Source organism: Microplitis demolitor, chromosome 1, assembly GCF_026212275.2.
Source record: "Microplitis demolitor isolate Queensland-Clemson2020A chromosome 1, iyMicDemo2.1a, whole genome shotgun sequence".
Lineage (NCBI taxonomy): Eukaryota > Metazoa > Arthropoda > Insecta > Hymenoptera > Braconidae > Microplitis > Microplitis demolitor.
The window spans coordinates 9887081-9905072 of record NC_068545.1 but is presented as its reverse complement, the minus strand read 5'-3'; the positions used below and the strand labels follow the sequence as shown (position 1 = coordinate 9905072).

Sequence of the window (17992 nt, the reverse complement as noted above, 5' to 3'; positions counted from 1 at the left end):
CGATACTAAACACTCAACTTCTTTCTCACCCTTTCGAAGTTATTGTTAGACGAACTTTAACAATTTATAAATTGATTCAATTGTATATTTTCACATTATTGAAACTATTCTTTTACAATTGAATAAATCGGATTGAGATATAAAATAATAACCAGTTTATTTCAACCACCGAATGGTGGCTGTTCAACCCCTATTAAATAATTATTTATAATTATATGTAAGTTCTCATTACGTCCAATTCAAATCGACCGCTCAACCACGCCAGCGCCAAAACATCGACCAGGATGTAACATAGTGGTAAACAAAGAAAAAAAATATTTACTGAATGTTTAATTCAATTGCTATTCATTTATAATATAATTTAATTGAGTAATTTCAATAATATTAAAGAATGAAATAACAATAACATAATTATTTTGTAGTTGTTAAAGTGAAAAGTTTTTTATTAAAAAAATGACGAATAACTTCTAAACTAATACAATAAAAAATGTATTATAAATAAACAATGTCAAAAGCAGTTAATGAGAAATTTGTTACGAGTTAATTTTTTGTTGTAGTTGTATTGACGAGTAATTTTAATTGATACATACATTTTGTAGTTATCCTAATAAATAAAACATTATATATATAAATTGTTTATATGCCATAAAAGTGAACATAACTGTTTAAATAACTAATAATAGTATTATTATTATTTTTTTTTTTAATTTATTCAAAAGAAGTATCAATTGATACTTAATGTAGTAGTATTTATAGTGGAAATTATAATCAAAGTAAATAACTTCAATGTTGGTAAAAAATAACATTATCGATAAATTATGTATTTTAACGTCTTTGGAATAAAAAATGAAATCTTTATTGACATATAAATTTCTTTAAATCGTAAAATATGTACATATAAATTATAACTAAATAATTGTATTATTTATACAGTCGTAAATATATTTTACTTTAATATATACATTAAGTTTGTGACTAATATTATGCATTTCTCAAAAATAAACAATTTGGTGATAGTTATAACGTGATATTTAATGCAACGAGCAAAATTATTGGAAATAATGTTTTAAGCAATATACATATATCAATCTATTAATTGTAGTTTTACCTCTTAGATTACTTTAATGGCATTTGAAAATTTTGTAAACACCAATGGGGCAATTAAAATTTTCATATTTATTTAAAAAGGTAAAAAATTATGAAATCCATAAAAAAACGATTGTTTATTAAAATAAAAAAAATGATACAACATTTATTTTATCAACCATTTTTATTTTAAATTTTAAGTAAATATTTACAAATATTGTAATATTTTAATCGAATTTTCGTACATGTTTCACTCAAATGTTTTGTTAACTTCTTAAATTTGATTGAATTTCAAATTTTTATCTTACGGTAAATAATAATTGAAGTTAATAATATTTCTAATTCTTTTAATTTTAATTTTTGTTTCTTTAATTATTCAAAGATATTTTTTCTTTACTTCTTAAACGAGTTCAACACCAAGTGTACTATTTAATTTAAAACGGGTATTAAAATTTTTTTTTGTTTTTTAATATGTATTCAAAAACATCTTTTCGAGCTCCAAAACCGTATGAAATTTGGAAGTTGGTTTGTACGGTTAACGGTTCTTCGATTTTTTTCTTTTTTTTTTAAGATGAATAAGTGTATTTTTATTCAGAAAATTTTGTTCTTTCAAATGTAAATTGAAAATAAACCTACAAAAAAATAGGTCATACAGTTGTGTAATTTTGGTCGGTTTTTGAGAGTTGTCCGAGATTGAAATTTTCTTTAAAATTTCAATTTTTAGTTTAAAATAAATATTGATATGAGTTTTTTTTCTAAGGTACGAAATTGATTTAAAAAAATAGGATTTAATCGTTGTTTTTTAACTTACCGCTATGAAAATTGATAATTAAAAAAAAAAGAAAATTATTGGTTTCGGTCCAATTTTCAAAAATAAAGATTTCATCAGAGCCACGCGAGAAATGCATGTTTTTGACGGTCTAATAGTTTTTTGAGTTCGAAGAGCCGAAAAATTTTCAAGTAATTATGTTTTCGAGCTCAAGGAGCTCAAAAACAGTGGGAAGTTTTGGGGCTGGTCTGCAGGGTTTACCGATACACAGATTTTTTTTTCTCTTTTCTTCACATTTACTGAGTAACCGACGTAAAAATATAAGAAAAGTCCAAAACAAATAATTTTTTTATTTTGATGATGATTACTTTTTTTAAGAAACAAAACTCGTTCCTTCAATTCTTTTGCAAAACTTTAATTAATCACCCCGAAAAAAACGGTTCGATACATCAATTGAAAAATTTACAGGGTTATTGGGGGAACATCAAGCTAAAAAAAGAAATTAGAAACATTAGTCTTTTCATTGATATTTACAAAATAACGTTTGATTTACGGAAAAACTCAAAAAAGGTATGTTTTTTTGTATTTACTTCTAATGAGTGTTAAAAATAAATAAAAAAATTTTTTTTAAAAAAATGATGAAAGGCTCTTGTAAGAAATTTATTCTAGTTTTTAACGCCAATCTTCAATTTACTGTGCGATCATTAGTACCTGAAATATTGACTGTCAAAACAAAAAGGATCATTTTTCGTTTGACGGCTGATATCTTAGCGACAAGTTGTTGTACGAATCTCTTAAAAAAATACAGATTGCAGCAAAATAAATTCGCTAACTGGCTCATGCATTGTTTTATCTGGAAATATTTTTCCACGGCCCATAGACTCTTTGGAAAAAAAAATTTTAAAAACTTTTGTTTCGCGATATTTCTTATGTTTGCGCAATAGCTATAGCTCTAAAAAATTATTTATAAAAATGCACCAAAATAAGAGATTTTAAGCTACAAAATGTTATTTTTTCAATTTTAATACGATCATTTTTCACGGAGTTACAGCTTTGCAAAAATGATTAAAAAATTTTAAGAATTTTTTGGTTTCTTTAATTTCTGGCATGAGTATATTTAAAAGAAAAAATGTATTTTGGGTCCTGGTAAAATAAAGATATTTGTTTACATTTTTCAATATCAATGAATTTCTCGAATTAATTGAAGTATTCATTAGAGTATTGTTTTATTTTGTGGAAATATTTCAGGTCGTGTATGACGGTTACAGGATAAGTTTATCTTATTAAATTCTCATTTTTTTTTTCCTCCCAAATTATCAATCACTTAGTGATGATAGATTGTACTTGGCTGACACGGGCCAATTTAGTATAAGGAGAATCTATAATAGAAAAAATTTATAAAATATTTTTATTTTGATATTGAATTTTTATTTTGTCAACTATCAATCAAACTTAAATCCCCATTATTTAAAAAATGTTCAAAAAATTTCATACATGCATATATATCGTGTGATATACATTAGTGTATAGTAATGATATAAAATTAGGCTCGTTTTCGAAGAGTGAGAGTAAAAAAAGAGAACGACTAATTTTTTATAGAGAACTTCAGATAGTTGATTTGACTAAACATTATATAGGTAATGTACCAAACTAACTTTCACATAAACAAAGTATAGAAAATTTAATTAGTATGAGATTATAATTGTAATTACTATTACGATGACAAGATCAGATATAATTATCCGACGTACAGGTACGTACGAACCATTAAAAGTAATAAAATAAATACTTTTTAAATACATAATAGTTGTGAAATTTACAGGTTATTTTATGCACAATAAAATACAACTGACGAAACTAAATTATAATGAGACATGTATAAGTTATGTGAAATGAAAACCATATTTTCAACATTTTTTGATTTCATTAGAATTTTCAAGGATATTAAATTATTAAAAGAAATGGTCAAAACATAAAGCTAAAGGTCATAAATTGAAGCATATCAAACAAGCTTTAAGATAATTTTTACTGGAATCGTTTATCAGTTTTAGTTTTAATGTTATATGAACTTAAATAGTGAATAACAATTGATTTTCTCAAACAACCATAATTTAAAAACTATAGAATAATTGTAGAAAATTTCATTAAGCTCCGAAAAGAACTGTAGGTGCTATCGTAATGATAAGAGCAGTGATAATCATCGGGATTAGAGGTACGTTTGATACATTACAAATAATAAAAAAAATATTTTTAAAATATACAATAACTGTATTATTTACAGGTTATTTTGTGCACAATAAAATACAACTGACGAAACTAAATTATAATGGGACATGTATAAGTTATGTGGGATGAAAACCATATTTTTAACATTTTTTTATTTAATTAAAATTTTCAAGACAATCAAATTATTGGAAGAAATGGCCAAAACATAAAGTTAAAGGCCATAAATTAAAGCTTATTAGACAAGCTTTCAGATACTTTTTTACGGAAATTGTCTATGGGTATTAGTTTTAAAATTTTATGAACTTGAAAGTGGATAAAAACTGATATTTTCGAAAAATCATGGAAATTTCAAACAGCCATAACTTTTAAACTAATCGAACAATTTATCCCATCTTCAAACTTATCCGTGATATTCGCCCATAAAATAAATGTGAAAAATTTCATTAGGATCCGCTAAGAATTGTAGGCGCAATCGTGTTCTCAAAACTTGGTTCTATTACATATATATATATATATATATATATATATATATATATATATATATATATAATATAACCAGCTTTGTCATCATGATAGTGCCTACAATTCTTATCGGACCTTAATGAAAGTTCCCATATTTATTCTATGAGCGATTGTCTTGATGAAGTTCGAAGATGGGCTAAATCGGTCGATTAGTTAAGAAGTTATGGCTATTAGAAATTTTCACGATTCTTCGAAAAAACCAGTTTTTTACTGTTAAAGTTCAAATAATTTTTAAACTGAAAGTCATAGACAATTTTCGTGAAAAGTATCTAAAAGCTTTGTAACCGGGTAGCGTTGGTATACGACGTGAGACTGCGGCTCTCTCGCTGTCTTTGTTGCTTTTGGTCTTTCTCTCTCTCTCTCGTTACAATCTGATTGCTGAGTTTGGCTGAGTTAGGAGCTAGACCACAGGGGATGATCTCGCGCAGCAGGTGACCGTGAATCGGTCCTTTGCGCATAATTAAGTAGGGGTCATCATAGGTTGGGACCTGAGAGAGTCAAATCGGGATCGACATTGAAGTCGAAGCTCTAACAACGACAGCCTCGTTATTGTATTCGCCCAATTTACTTTGTGGAAATTATAAATCTTAAATTTGTCTTATTTTATTTAACTGGTTTATAAAACCAAATTTAATTAAACTATTAGTTAAGTGATTGTGAGTGCACCCAACATCAAGTCCAATACAACAGTCAAGATTCAGAGAGGAGGTCCACGATGCAGCGTCGTCCGATCCCGCCTGTACGTTGTCGATATATAAATCCAGATAAGATTTACAATTAAAATTCTATATATATAAACCATACACTCTCTCTCTTCAACGTAATATTCTACTTGAATAATTATTTAATTTATTACCCCGTGTCTATTAAATAACTACGGATAAATATATTTATTTGCTGTCGCTGGACATTTATTGATTATAAGAAAAGGGGAAAATTCTGTACATATTTGGGCTTTGGTTAAATAAAATTAGTTGTACATGATAATTAAATTACGCCTTAAATAAATTTCTTTTATCACCAGCGTTCTTTAGAATAAGTTAATTTCAGCCGCGTGTCCGGTCAAAGCGAGTCGACCCACCTCTGAGATTTATTTCCCGCGTTCAGAACCAGCAACATCGTAATTAAAATTTATATTTATTATTAATAATTAATTATTTAGTCGGGAAATTATTTAACTGTGGTTCGTGGCTACTGGACACGAAGTAGCCAGGGCCCACCGTTATATTTGGCGCCCAACTCGGTTTTCTCGTTTTGGAAAATTCTAGACCTGGTGATAAAGTAAAATTAAATTTGGAAAATTTTGAAAAATTAAATTAATTAAATATTTTACCGTTGAAGAGAGAAATACTGGTATTATAAAATCGTAAATTGGATTGGTACTGTGCTAAATTATATATATATATATATATATATTGGTTGCCCAAAATTATTTAAATTAAATTTATAAAAAATTACAATAATTTGTTTAAATATTAACTGGCTAAATAGCGAGTAAAAAAAAAAAAATACTAAAATTTTAAAATATAAAATATCGAGTGAAAAAAATAAAATTAAAATTGAAATCGTGGTAGTGAAAAAAATCGATAAATTCCGGTGGTCTCGTGAAGACCAAGACAAGGTCATCGTCTTACGCGTTGGTCGTACGCGTTACTCGTAGTATATACAATAGGTACGACACTAAGCTGAGAGAAATAAACACAATAAAATCACTGGTTGTTTCTTTGTAAACTTTCTCTGGAAAAGAAACTAAAATAAACTAAGTAAAATAAAATAAATTAGTAAATAAAATTTATACACTTTCAAGACTAACAGTGACAGTAAAATTTTGTTATAATAAAATTAATTGAAGTAAAATTGTAAAAGAAAATTCATTAGTAAAATCACAAGTAAAATTTTAATAAAACAAAGACAAATAATTTTAATTACTTTGGTTTAAAATAAACCATTGTTTGAATTATTAAAATAAGTTTTAAGTAAAATTCATTAAGTGAATGAGTCATTATAAAATAATTGTTTGATAAAAATAATATTATATTCAAATTTCAAAATAATTTACTCACTAGACTTAAGTCTAAGTAAAATCTTTCAAACAAATAAATTAATCACATAGTATAAAATCTTAATAATTAAAATAGAATTCGAAGCTTAAAATTTTAAGCATTAGAAAGAACATATTAACATTTAATAAATAAAATAAAATAGTGGCTTAAATTTCAGCCATTGTCTAAAATTTCTTTTATAATAATTTTCGAACAAAGAATTTTTATTAGATCGTGGTTTAATATTTAAACCATTATATAAAATTCAAATAAATAAAATTTAATTTACAAAGACTGTCATTGTTAGAGACTACTTAGCTATAGCTGGCGTCACCTAGTCATTAAAATAAATTCTTAATCCGGTAACAAAGAAATAAATTTTAATTTTAATAAGTGACAAAAGAAATATTTTAACTTATTTGGATTTACTACCGGTAATTAAATTTTATATTTAAGTATTATTGGGGCTCGTAAGCTGCTTGTCTTACCAGCTTATATAAATCAAAATTAAGTCCCAATAATCATATTATGAGTAACACTCGACCACTGACGCGTCAAAATTCAAAGCGTTCGGTCCAACAATCGGGTAGGCGGCAAAGTGAAGAAATAATCTTCGAAGGAATTAGTTCCTCAAACGGTAGAAATCAAACCAGGGTAGTGCATTCACCACCCTCGACTACCTGTACGATAACGTCAAGCACTACGGTTTCGTCAGCGAACTCGACGATGTCAAATCCTAGTTCATTACCCGTCATACCAAATCTGACCGTGACTGCAGACACCCCACAACAGGTTAGACCGCCAGTAAGGCGCAGCTTGGGGAATATGGTAGCGACTACCACGTCTATGGTCACGACAGTGACCACCACTATACCAATCACTACCGCGACTTTACCCAGTACCGTCGTTACTACACCTATTACTGTTACAACTTCGTCTGGGTCAATTCAAACGAGCGACCCACAGGCCGTAAATACAAATGAACAATTAAATTTTAATTCGACAAATATTAATAATAATCTACGGGCGTCTATGGGTGAAGTACCCATAGAAAACCCCCCACCGGTACTTTCCCAACAAATTCAGCCTAATACGGGATCCGTTTTTCTTCCTGGCACCGTTCCAGTTCCCGGACAGGCTGATCAAGCGCCAACTCAAGCTACTAGAAGAAAATAAACGCGCGTCTGAGCCATCCGATAAGTCGCACGCTAAAACGAAAGAAAAATCGCGATTCTCAGCAGTACATTCGTTCCCGCGTACTCCTATTTTGGTTGAGATGATGAATGATAAACAACCACTCGTCATCGAGGAAATTAGAGAGGGAGAGGACGGCAAACTAATTGTTTGTGCATCGACAGCTACTGTCCAAACCCCGCAAATTAATGCATCGTCAAATAGATCTCCAAATAATCGAGTACGTTATTCCTACAACGCGAAAAATAATGGCAACTCAAACGCCATATCGCGTACGTTTAGTGAAGTAACTGCTGGTCGTAATTTCGACCAATACTTTTGTTTTAACTGTGGGCAAAATGGTCATCTGTCTGAACAGTGTATAAATAACAGGGTTGATGTCTGTAATTATTGTTTTAAAATAGGACACGTAAGACAAAACTGTTTTAAATTAAATGCCGATTCATTTAGGTCCGGATTTACGGCCAATTCAAATTTACGTCCGCCAAACATTCCCGTTCGGCCAAACATTAATTCAAATAATAATAATTTTAATAATAATGGTAACAATTATAACCTAAATCGTGGGCAACCAAGTGTGAATAATTTTAATAGGAGAAATCCAAATTCAACGTCAAATAATTTTAAAAGAAATAACAATCGTAACAACCGTTCTAATCGTTTTAATAATAATTTTGATAATGTCAATAATGTAAACAATCCAAATTGCGTCGAACTACAACCGACCAGCGTTATGGATGTTAGTCGTACTGATCATTCAAAAAACTAGCTTCGCCCTCCTATTCCCCGAGGAAAAAGGGCGCGAAACGTAGAAGGTCTTTAAAACAAATCAAATGGGGAAATCGGAGTCCTAGTCGTAATAGTTCACATGAAGCCTGGTTGAAAAAACCAAATAAATTTAAAAGAATTAAAGTAATTAATGTAACAAATAATGACTCGGAACCAGACGGCGGCTTAGAGCGTACTGTCGGTCCAGTTGTAGATTTTAATGTTAAAAATTTAATAAATTCAAGTTCGGAACCAGACGGCGTCTTAGAGAGTACTGTCGGTCCAACTAAACAAATTAATTTAATAAAAAGAGATTCGGAACCAGACGGCGTCTTAGAGAGTACTGTCGGTCCGGAAATAGGAAATTTAATTAGTAAAAAGTTGATAACTGGTCCAGACGGCGTCTTAGAGAGTACTGTCGGTCCAACTAAACAAATTAATTTAATAAAAAGAGATTCGGAACCAGACGGCGTCTTAGAGAGTACTGTCGGTCCGGAAATAGGAAATTTAATTAGTAAAAAGTTGATAACTGGTCCAGACGGCGTCTTAGAGAGTACTGTCGGTCCAGTAGAAGAATTTAAATTTAAAGAGGTAGTTGGTAACAATTTGATAACAAGACTAGACGGCGTCTTAGAGAGTACTGTCGGTCCGATTGCTTTAACCAGTGGTGAACTAATAGGTGATTTTATATTAGAAAATCAGGCGTTAAATTCGACTAGCTCCGTTATAAATAATAATGATAATAAATGTGAAACTGAGGTCAATTTACCTGACCTATGCAGTCCAGTTGTAGATAAAATTAATTTTCAAGATGAAATTTGGTATGATGCTATCGATGAAATTAGTACTGGTAGTAATTTAGAAAATTTGGATGATGAAGAAAATCCATTCGCGCAGTTTTGCGATATATATGATAATATGAACGGTTTATCAATATTTAATAATTTATCTGTTTTAAATAATGACTCATCTAATTTTAATAACTTATTGAATAATGACTCATCTGTTGTTAATAATAACTTATTGGTTTTAAATAATGACTTATCTGTTTTTAATAATTTATCGGTTTTAAAAAATGACATAATCAATCCATCCATTTTAAATTCCGACGAAATTAATCACTGGGAAGGCTTGAGGGAAGAAGCACAGCCCATGGTTAATTTACCAATATCTAATAATTTATTCGAAGAAATTTGCGCCGGTCTTGATCGTTCTTTTCCTTCGGTAGAAATTAATCCGAATGAAATACATCAAAAAATCTTAGAGACTTTAGAGGCTAGCGATTTTATTGTGTCAATTGGTTCCGACGAGTCGGAAGAACCAAGTTTCGTAGACGTCCCCGGTATGCCATACCTTTGTGGTCTGGAGCCACTTGAGAGTGATGAGGAGATTGAAGAGGAGTGGGAGGAAGAATTTAACCCAGGATTAGAACCTGAGGGTTCAGCTGTTAGTCATGACTCTCCACCATCGTGTTCTTCGCCTTCGCGCGCGTCGTATCTTCCTGAGATATTCAGAGATAAAACATTACCCTCACGTATCGCCAATCGTATTGCATCTCGGACCAAATTTTATACGGGTACTGGTCCTGTTCCACCAACAATTACAGCTCGTATACCGGTGTCCATCTGGATATTCGGGGTGCAAGTGAACGGTATTATTGATACGGGGAGTGAGAGGTCCTACATCAATCGGCGAGTGTATGACCAAATACGTGAGCTTAGCTCTGGTCAATTACAACAGGATGATACGAACCGTCGGAGAGTTCTTCTCGCGAATCATACCCAATGTAAAACCATTGGGGGAGCTCCATTCATCATTCAAATCGGTACAATAGCAGGAGAGCAGTATTTGAGTGTCCTCGAGGACCTGAGTTATTCAGTAGTCCTAGGTATGGACTTTGCTCTTCAGTTTGGGATATTTATCGACTGCGCTACGAAAACTTGGCAATTTAAAGACACTAACGAAAGTCATCCATTCGAATTAATAAATTGTCGTGATAAACAAACTAGTTGTCAAACGTTGACTTCGGATCAACAGAAAGACTTTGATGTATTTTTAGAATCGGAAATGTCTAAATTCGCGGAGTTACCGAACCAAGGTCTAACTGACCTCGTGCGGCATAAGATCGTCTTACAACCGGGAATTAAACCCATTCAAATCCGTCCGTATCGGCGTAGTCCTGTTATTGCGGCGGAATTAAATAAACAAATAGACGAACTGCTCGAGAAAGGTTATATTAGGCCTAGTAATAGTTTCTGGTCGTGTTCTCCGGTTATGGTGACCAAAGCCTCGGGTGGTTGGCGTTTTTGCGTCGACTATCGACCAATCAACAAATATACTATTTTACCTGCGCACCCTCTTCCTAATATGCTACGTATTTTAAGTGCTTTACATGACGCGAAGTATATTACAACCATGGATCTCAAGGAAGCGTTCCATCAGGTTTTAATGTCACCGGAATCCATTCCTTATACTGCCTTCTCTGTCGAGGGTAGGGGGCAATTTGAATGGGTTCGCATGCCTTATGGTCTCGCGGGAGCACCATCAACGTTTCAAAAGGCCATGGATAAGCTTCGCGATAGGTTTATCGAGCAAGTACACAAGAGAAACTTGCCGAGTTCTTGGACTGGAAAAGTTTTTGCGTACCTGGACGATTGGGTAATTATTAGTGAGAATTACGATGAACATAAAGCTATTTTATCTCTTGTTTTTGAAATCTTTCGTGAAACTGGATTATTAATTAATCCAAGTAAATGTAAATTCGCGAGATCTGAGGTAAAATTTCTGGGCTTTATTGTAGATAGCGAGGGTCTACGACCTGACCCTGAGAAAATAGCACCTATCGCGAATTTCCCTCGTCCAACGTCTCGTAAGCAAGTACGCAGTTTCTGCGGGCTTGTAAATTGGTACCATAGGCATTTGCAAAATGTCGCGAAGGTCCAAGGACCTCTGAATAAATTGTGTAGCGTTAATACGGAATGGAAATGGGGTGAGGAGGAAGAAAAAGCTTTCCAAGATCTTAAACAAGCTCTTGTCAATGCCAAACCTTTGGCTGTACCGCAGCCAAATCTACCTTATTATTTATATACTGACGCGAGTGATACGGGTCTAGGCGCGTTCTTGGTTCAAAAGGAACCACATACCGGAAAAGAGTTCCTCATAATATGCTTAAGTAGACCGTTACGAGGTGCCGAAACACGATATACTACAACTGAAAAAGAGTGTTTGGCGGTTGTATGGGCCGTAAGAAAATTAAGATGTTACCTTGAAGGGTTACCGTTTGTTGTTGTTACCGATCATGCATCATTAAAATGGCTCCATACTTTAAAGAATCCGAACGGTAGGCTTGCCCGCTGGGCCATGGAACTCTTGGCCCACCAAATTACGATCGAACATCGTCGTGGAACCGAGAATGAAGGCCCGGATGCCTTATCGCGCTTATACGAGGACCAGGAGCCTGTAGAGTGGTCCGAAGTCCTTGAGGAAATTAAAAATAAGGGTGTAGATTTGGTACATATTCAAGTTCGCTCATGGTACGATATAAAGAAAGCTAATGTTAGGAAATATCCTGAGAATTTTGTTGATTGGCGTATAAATAGCGAGGATGAATTAGAATATTATAAGCCAGATTATTTGAAAGAATATGTTGACGATCAAGATGCGTGGAAATTGGTTTTAAAAGAGAATGAGATCCCCAATATTTTAAAAGAGAACCACGATGTACCGGACGCGGGTCATTTGGGTCGCGATAAGATGTATCATCGGATACGTACACGCTATTACTGGCCCGGTATGTATCGCGATGTCGGCGAGTATGTTGAGAACTGTGAAACTTGTAAAAAGGTCAAATATAAACAGACCTCGTCTCAAGCGCCGATGCGCACGCGACAGCCTATCGAACCTTGGGCCATAGTCGCGGCCGATGTGACTGGCCCATTTCCGCGATCTAAAGCCGGTTATCAATACGTTTTAATTGTACAAGACCTATACACGCGTTTTATTGAGGTCTTTAGACTTCGTAAACAGACCGGATTAAATGTTAAAAAGAGTTTACGCCGTGTTTTCTCACGCTGGGGATATCCTCTGTTTTTAATCACGGATAATGGTAAAGAATTTATTAATCACGAGATTAAAGAGTATTTAAAAGAAACGGGAGTAAAATCAGTACCCACCGCGATCGCGCATCCACAGAGTAATCCGGTTGAAAGAATTAACCGTACTCTTAAACCAATGATTCGAGCATTTATTTCGAAAGACCAGACGTCGTGGGATGAGCACTTAGGCGAATTCCAACTTGCTTACAATAGTAGTTATCATGCCTCACTGCACATGTCACCATACTACTTGGTTCATGGCAAAGAACCACGGCTTTCGGGTAAAATTACTGGACTCGAAATAGATGACTTGGATCTCGATGATACTGCGTGGCGTACTCGAGTTAGTCGCCTTGATCAATTACGGCATAAAATTGAAGAAGTAATGCGAAAAGAAAGTGAGAAGCAAGCCGTATATCACGATAAGGGACTTAAAGAGCCACCTAAACTGCAAGTGGGTGATACGGTATATTACCCAAATCGGAAATTGAGTAAGAAAGCCGATCAATACTCGTCTAGTTTGGCTAGTAAATTTTTAGGACCAGCCATTGTTAATAAAATCATTAGTCCTTTGGTCGTAGAGTTAAAATCAGAGGCTGGAAAAATTTTGGGCAATCACTATGTTCCAGATTTAAAATTGCCCAGGCGCAGCCCTCGGTTATCAAAAGCGGTTTAATTTTGTTTCAGAGAGAAGAGCGAGACCGTCGAGTCCGAGAGCGTATGGCTCAGGAGCCGGGGAGGTTCCGTGACGAGACGCATTGCCGCACCTGGATGCGCAGGGAGCGCAAAAACGCATATTTGGCCCAAGCTGCCCGTCTGGGGTTGCCAGCCCCGCCATCTCGTCGTGTCCGCACACCTAGGCCAGACCTTCCGCCACCACCTGCTCCAGTTGTTCCGGCTACTTCAGCCAAGGAGTTATTGCCATGCCACATTGTGGTCGCCATGGAACCCCGACCAGGCAGTCCAATGCGTTGGGCGAAACATTGTACACTTGCCCGAGCAGTGGAGCAAACAGGCCGTCCCTCAGTGGCTAGATTTGTCGAGCCAGGTTATACCCCTCCTGCTCGCCCAAGTTCTTCAGCAGCCGTTGTTCGAGCTCAGAAACAGACCCGCTGGGATTTAATGCAGACTCCAGGTGAAGTCGATCCAGAGGTCGAAAAGTTGGTGGCACCTGTGGCTGTCCCGGAGGTGGTTTACGTCGAACCGATGGAAGAGGTCGTTTCTCCTGAACTGGATCGTGAGGAGGATCCCTTGGCCTTAGCTGGTATAGAAGTTGACGAGCAGCTCGAGGATTCCTCAGACGACTCCGACACTCTCGTCATTGATGAGAAAGTGATTGTCGACCCCGCTGCGCCCACTCTGCCTGACGAAGAGTAGACAAGAGGAAATATTTATCTATTCGTTATTCAATTATATAATTTTTTAATAAAATAGTTTCTTTCAAACCCAACCCTCTGTAAACGTTATTTAGTCTTTTCAGCTTCCGAGCCCCAATCTCAAGTCTGGCGACGGGGAGTGTAACCGGGTAGCGTTGGTATACGACGTGAGACTGCGGCTCTCTCGCTGTCTTTGTTGCTTTTGGTCTTTCTCTCTCTCTCTCGTTACAATCTGATTGCTGAGTTTGGCTGAGTTAGGAGCTAGACCACAGGGGATGATCTCGCGCAGCAGGTGACCGTGAATCGGTCCTTTGCGCATAATTAAGTAGGGGTCATCATAGGTTGGGACCTGAGAGAGTCAAATCGGGATCGACATTGAAGTCGAAGCTCTAACAACGACAGCCTCGTTATTGTATTCGCCCAATTTACTTTGTGGAAATTATAAATCTTAAATTTGTCTTATTTTATTTAACTGGTTTATAAAACCAAATTTAATTAAACTATTAGTTAAGTGATTGTGAGTGCACCCAACATCAAGTCCAATACAACAGTCAAGATTCAGAGAGGAGGTCCACGATGCAGCGTCGTCCGATCCCGCCTGTACGTTGTCGATATATAAATCCAGATAAGATTTACAATTAAAATTCTATATATATAAACCATACACTCTCTCTCTTCAACGTAATATTCTACTTGAATAATTATTTAATTTATTACCCCGTGTCTATTAAATAACTACGGATAAATATATTTATTTGCTGTCGCTGGACATTTATTGATTATAAGAAAAGGGGAAAATTCTGTACATATTTGGGCTTTGGTTAAATAAAATTAGTTGTACATGATAATTAAATTACGCCTTAAATAAATTTCTTTTATCACCAGCGTTCTTTAGAATAAGTTAATTTCAGCCGCGTGTCCGGTCAAAGCGAGTCGACCCACCTCTGAGATTTATTTCCCGCGTTCAGAACCAGCAACATCGTAATTAAAATTTATATTTATTATTAATAATTAATTATTTAGTCGGGAAATTATTTAACTGTGGTTCGTGGCTACTGGACACGAAGTAGCCAGGGCCCACCGTTATAGCTTGTTAAATACGCTTTGATTTTTTTCCTCGAACTTGACGATTCGAGTATTTCTTCCGATCATTTGGTGACCTTGAATGTTTGCAAAAACTTAAGAAAATTACTATTGACGATTTCAATCTCCCATAATTTATGTGTTTTACATCATAATCTAATTCCATCAGTTTCATTTTATAGTGAAGAAAATAATCTTTAAAATTCACTATTATTTTATATTTTCAAGGTACATTTTTTATTACTTAAGATGTTTCAAATGCGCATGCATGTCCTATGAATATAACCAGCTTTGTCATCACGATAGCGTCTACAATTATAATCTGATTTTAATAAAATTTCTTACACTAATTTACTAGGTAATTACCTTGATCAAGTTCCAAGATGGGCTGAATTGGTCTATTAGTTTAAAAGTTAAGGCTATTTAAACTTTTCGCGATTTTTCAAAAAATTAATTTTTTTATTATTCACGTTCATATAACTGTAGAAGTAAGACTTATAGACGGTTGCTACAAAGAAGTGTCTGAAAGCTTTTTTAGAAGCCTTTATTTTCACCCTTAAACTTAACACTCTCGAAAAATCTACCTTCCATTTTGGCTGCCAGATGGCATTTTTGTTTTAATTGTACGTGTATAACAGACTAGGGGATCAGACTACAATCCAGCAATCACCAGAGTTAAACAGCATCAACATAGGTCATTAATTGGACGGGTGATCCCTTAGTATAATAATAGTTAACCCATGATCATTTTTTTTCTTCATTCAAATTTAACTGACATTTAATATTAATGAAGCCATTAAATCCTAATTAAATTACTTAATTAATAAGTTACAAATATTGTAAATGAGATTTAAAAAATGACTATATTCATTCATGCATTATTATATATAATTATATTTGATTATATATTATCAGATCTGGTCAATTTTCAGATCTGATTATATGTGGAGTCATATATAATTAAATACAATATATAATTATAAAAAATTTTTTTATCGGATAAGAATTTTTATATTCAAAATTATTTTTATTTTTTTTTTATAAAAATATATTTTGCATACTTTATTATTAGTGTAATAAAAAATACACAGCATACTTTATTATTATATTATTTCATTTTCTATATTTATCTCCAAACCTTTGCCGTTTTTTGCAATGCCATTTTTTTCTTTTTTTAAAACAAATACATATGGAGTTGTTTGTGTAAAATTTGAATTTTCAAATATGTAGTAATTATATTTACTTTCTTTTTTTAAATTTTCTGAAAATGATAATTCTTTTTCGTTGCTGCTAACTGAATTTGAAGGTAAATCGATTACTTTAAAAGCTATTTTAGTATCATCGTATTCATTTAGTTTTCTTCGCACTGATTTTATTTGTTCTACTAATAATTCGGGGTGTTCATTGTCATTTACTATGCAATAATAGTCATCAACAGTAAGATTTTCTTCGTTCTCTTTTGTTTTTTGTATTTTATTATCTTTTTTTTCTTCCATCTGTATTTAATTCTTTTTCAGTTTCTTCTAATTTCTTTTCATTTTTCATCATTTCTATTACTAGATTAGTTTCGCTATCTTCTAATTTTTTTAAAATTGATAATTCTTTGATTAGTGGTAACAAATTAATATTTTCTTTGCTGTCTGAGTTACTAATTTTTTCATCTATTTTTTGCCAAAAATAGCTGTATTCTTGATTATTAATTATAGTTTGACGTTTTTTTTCAGGTGTTAATTTTTTTCCATCAAGTCTTCTAAATTGCTTTTCTCAGGATAAGTCATAATTTAATGTACTAAAATATGTCCAAAATCATACCAACTTTTCGTCTTTAAGGTCTCTTTCGATCCCCATATAATTTCATCTAACTCGTTTTTTAGTTTGAATCATATTATCAACCAAAAAATCTAGGCGACGGTTGGCCCTGCGGGTCAGCCCCAAAACTTTCCGCTTTTTTCGAGCTCAAGCAACCCGAGAATATTAATGAGAATATATTTTCGAGCTGTTCGAGCTTGAAAATCATATTGTATACGATTGTTTTTTTATGAGCTTTTCTAACTCTAACAAGTTACGTTTTATGCTACTCTGATAGAAGGATTTCTTTGAATTTGTTAACATCTAACAAATGGTTTATTAATGAACAGGCTCAAATAAATATTTATTAACAGTTAATAAATTATTTATTGGAAAGTATTTTCTTGCAACAAAAAAATTTTTATTAATATATAATAGATGATTTACTAATATTTAATAAATCATTTATTTGACGCAATTTGACGTATTTGAAAATCTAACTTCATTCTCTCAACATATAAATAATAAAAATATTTAAAGAAATTTATTTCAAGTGGGAAGATGAGTATACTATAACCTGAATAAAAATGATATTTGACGAATAAAAAATTAAATTTTTATCTTCTGCCGCAACACCGATGCACCACAGCCGTTTGGAGGACAAAATCGCCACACGCTAAATTCTTATTCTCTGCCGTCATAGCCGTAACACCGCCGCAACACCGCCACAACACAGCGGCCCCGGATGAAAAAATTTATTTTTATTATTATTATTATTATTATTATTATTATTATTATTATTATTATTATTATTATTATTATTATTATTATTTCATTTGATCAAATAGAATAGAAATAATTGTATTTATCAAATATTTATTTAATTATCCGGAAAAAAAGAATTATATATGGCCATATATTAAAATTTCGAATATATACATAGCTATGTACTGAAATTTCAAATAAATTTTTAAAAAAAGATTTACTCAATGTTTGTATTTTTTTTTTTTTTTTTTTCGTTCAACCATTTTTGTGATGCGGGAG

The 17992-nt window shown here is 32.9% G+C and overlaps 1 protein-coding gene and 1 long non-coding RNA gene across 2 annotated transcripts; both read left to right on the top strand.

Moving 5' to 3' along the window:
• The first annotated feature begins 3323 nt into the window (after positions 1–3323).
• Positions 3324–4538, top strand: LOC128668430 (uncharacterized). The gene is made up of 3 exons (XR_008404153.1): positions 3324–3608; positions 3678–4067; positions 4137–4538. It is a non-coding gene; the product is annotated as an uncharacterized LOC128668430 (long non-coding RNA).
• Positions 4539–5057: 519 nt separating this feature from the next.
• Positions 5058–14078, top strand: LOC128668195 (uncharacterized). Its single transcript, XM_053740536.1, has 2 exons — positions 5058–5342; positions 13389–14078. The coding sequence occupies exons 1-2, from the start codon at positions 5319–5321 to the stop codon at positions 14076–14078; spliced, it is 714 nt and encodes a 237-aa protein (XP_053596511.1). The 5' UTR covers positions 5058–5318.
• The last annotated feature ends 3914 nt before the right edge of the window (positions 14079–17992 follow it).

Excerpts from the sequence above, each read along its gene's own strand:
- LOC128668195 (XM_053740536.1), top strand. The coding sequence starts at position 5,319 with ATGCAGCGTCGTCCGATCCCGCCT. Across the intron at positions 5,343-13,388 it reads AGCGTCGTCCGATCCCGCCT|AGAGAAGAGCGAGACCGTCG; the intron begins GTACGTTGTCGA and ends ATTTTGTTTCAG.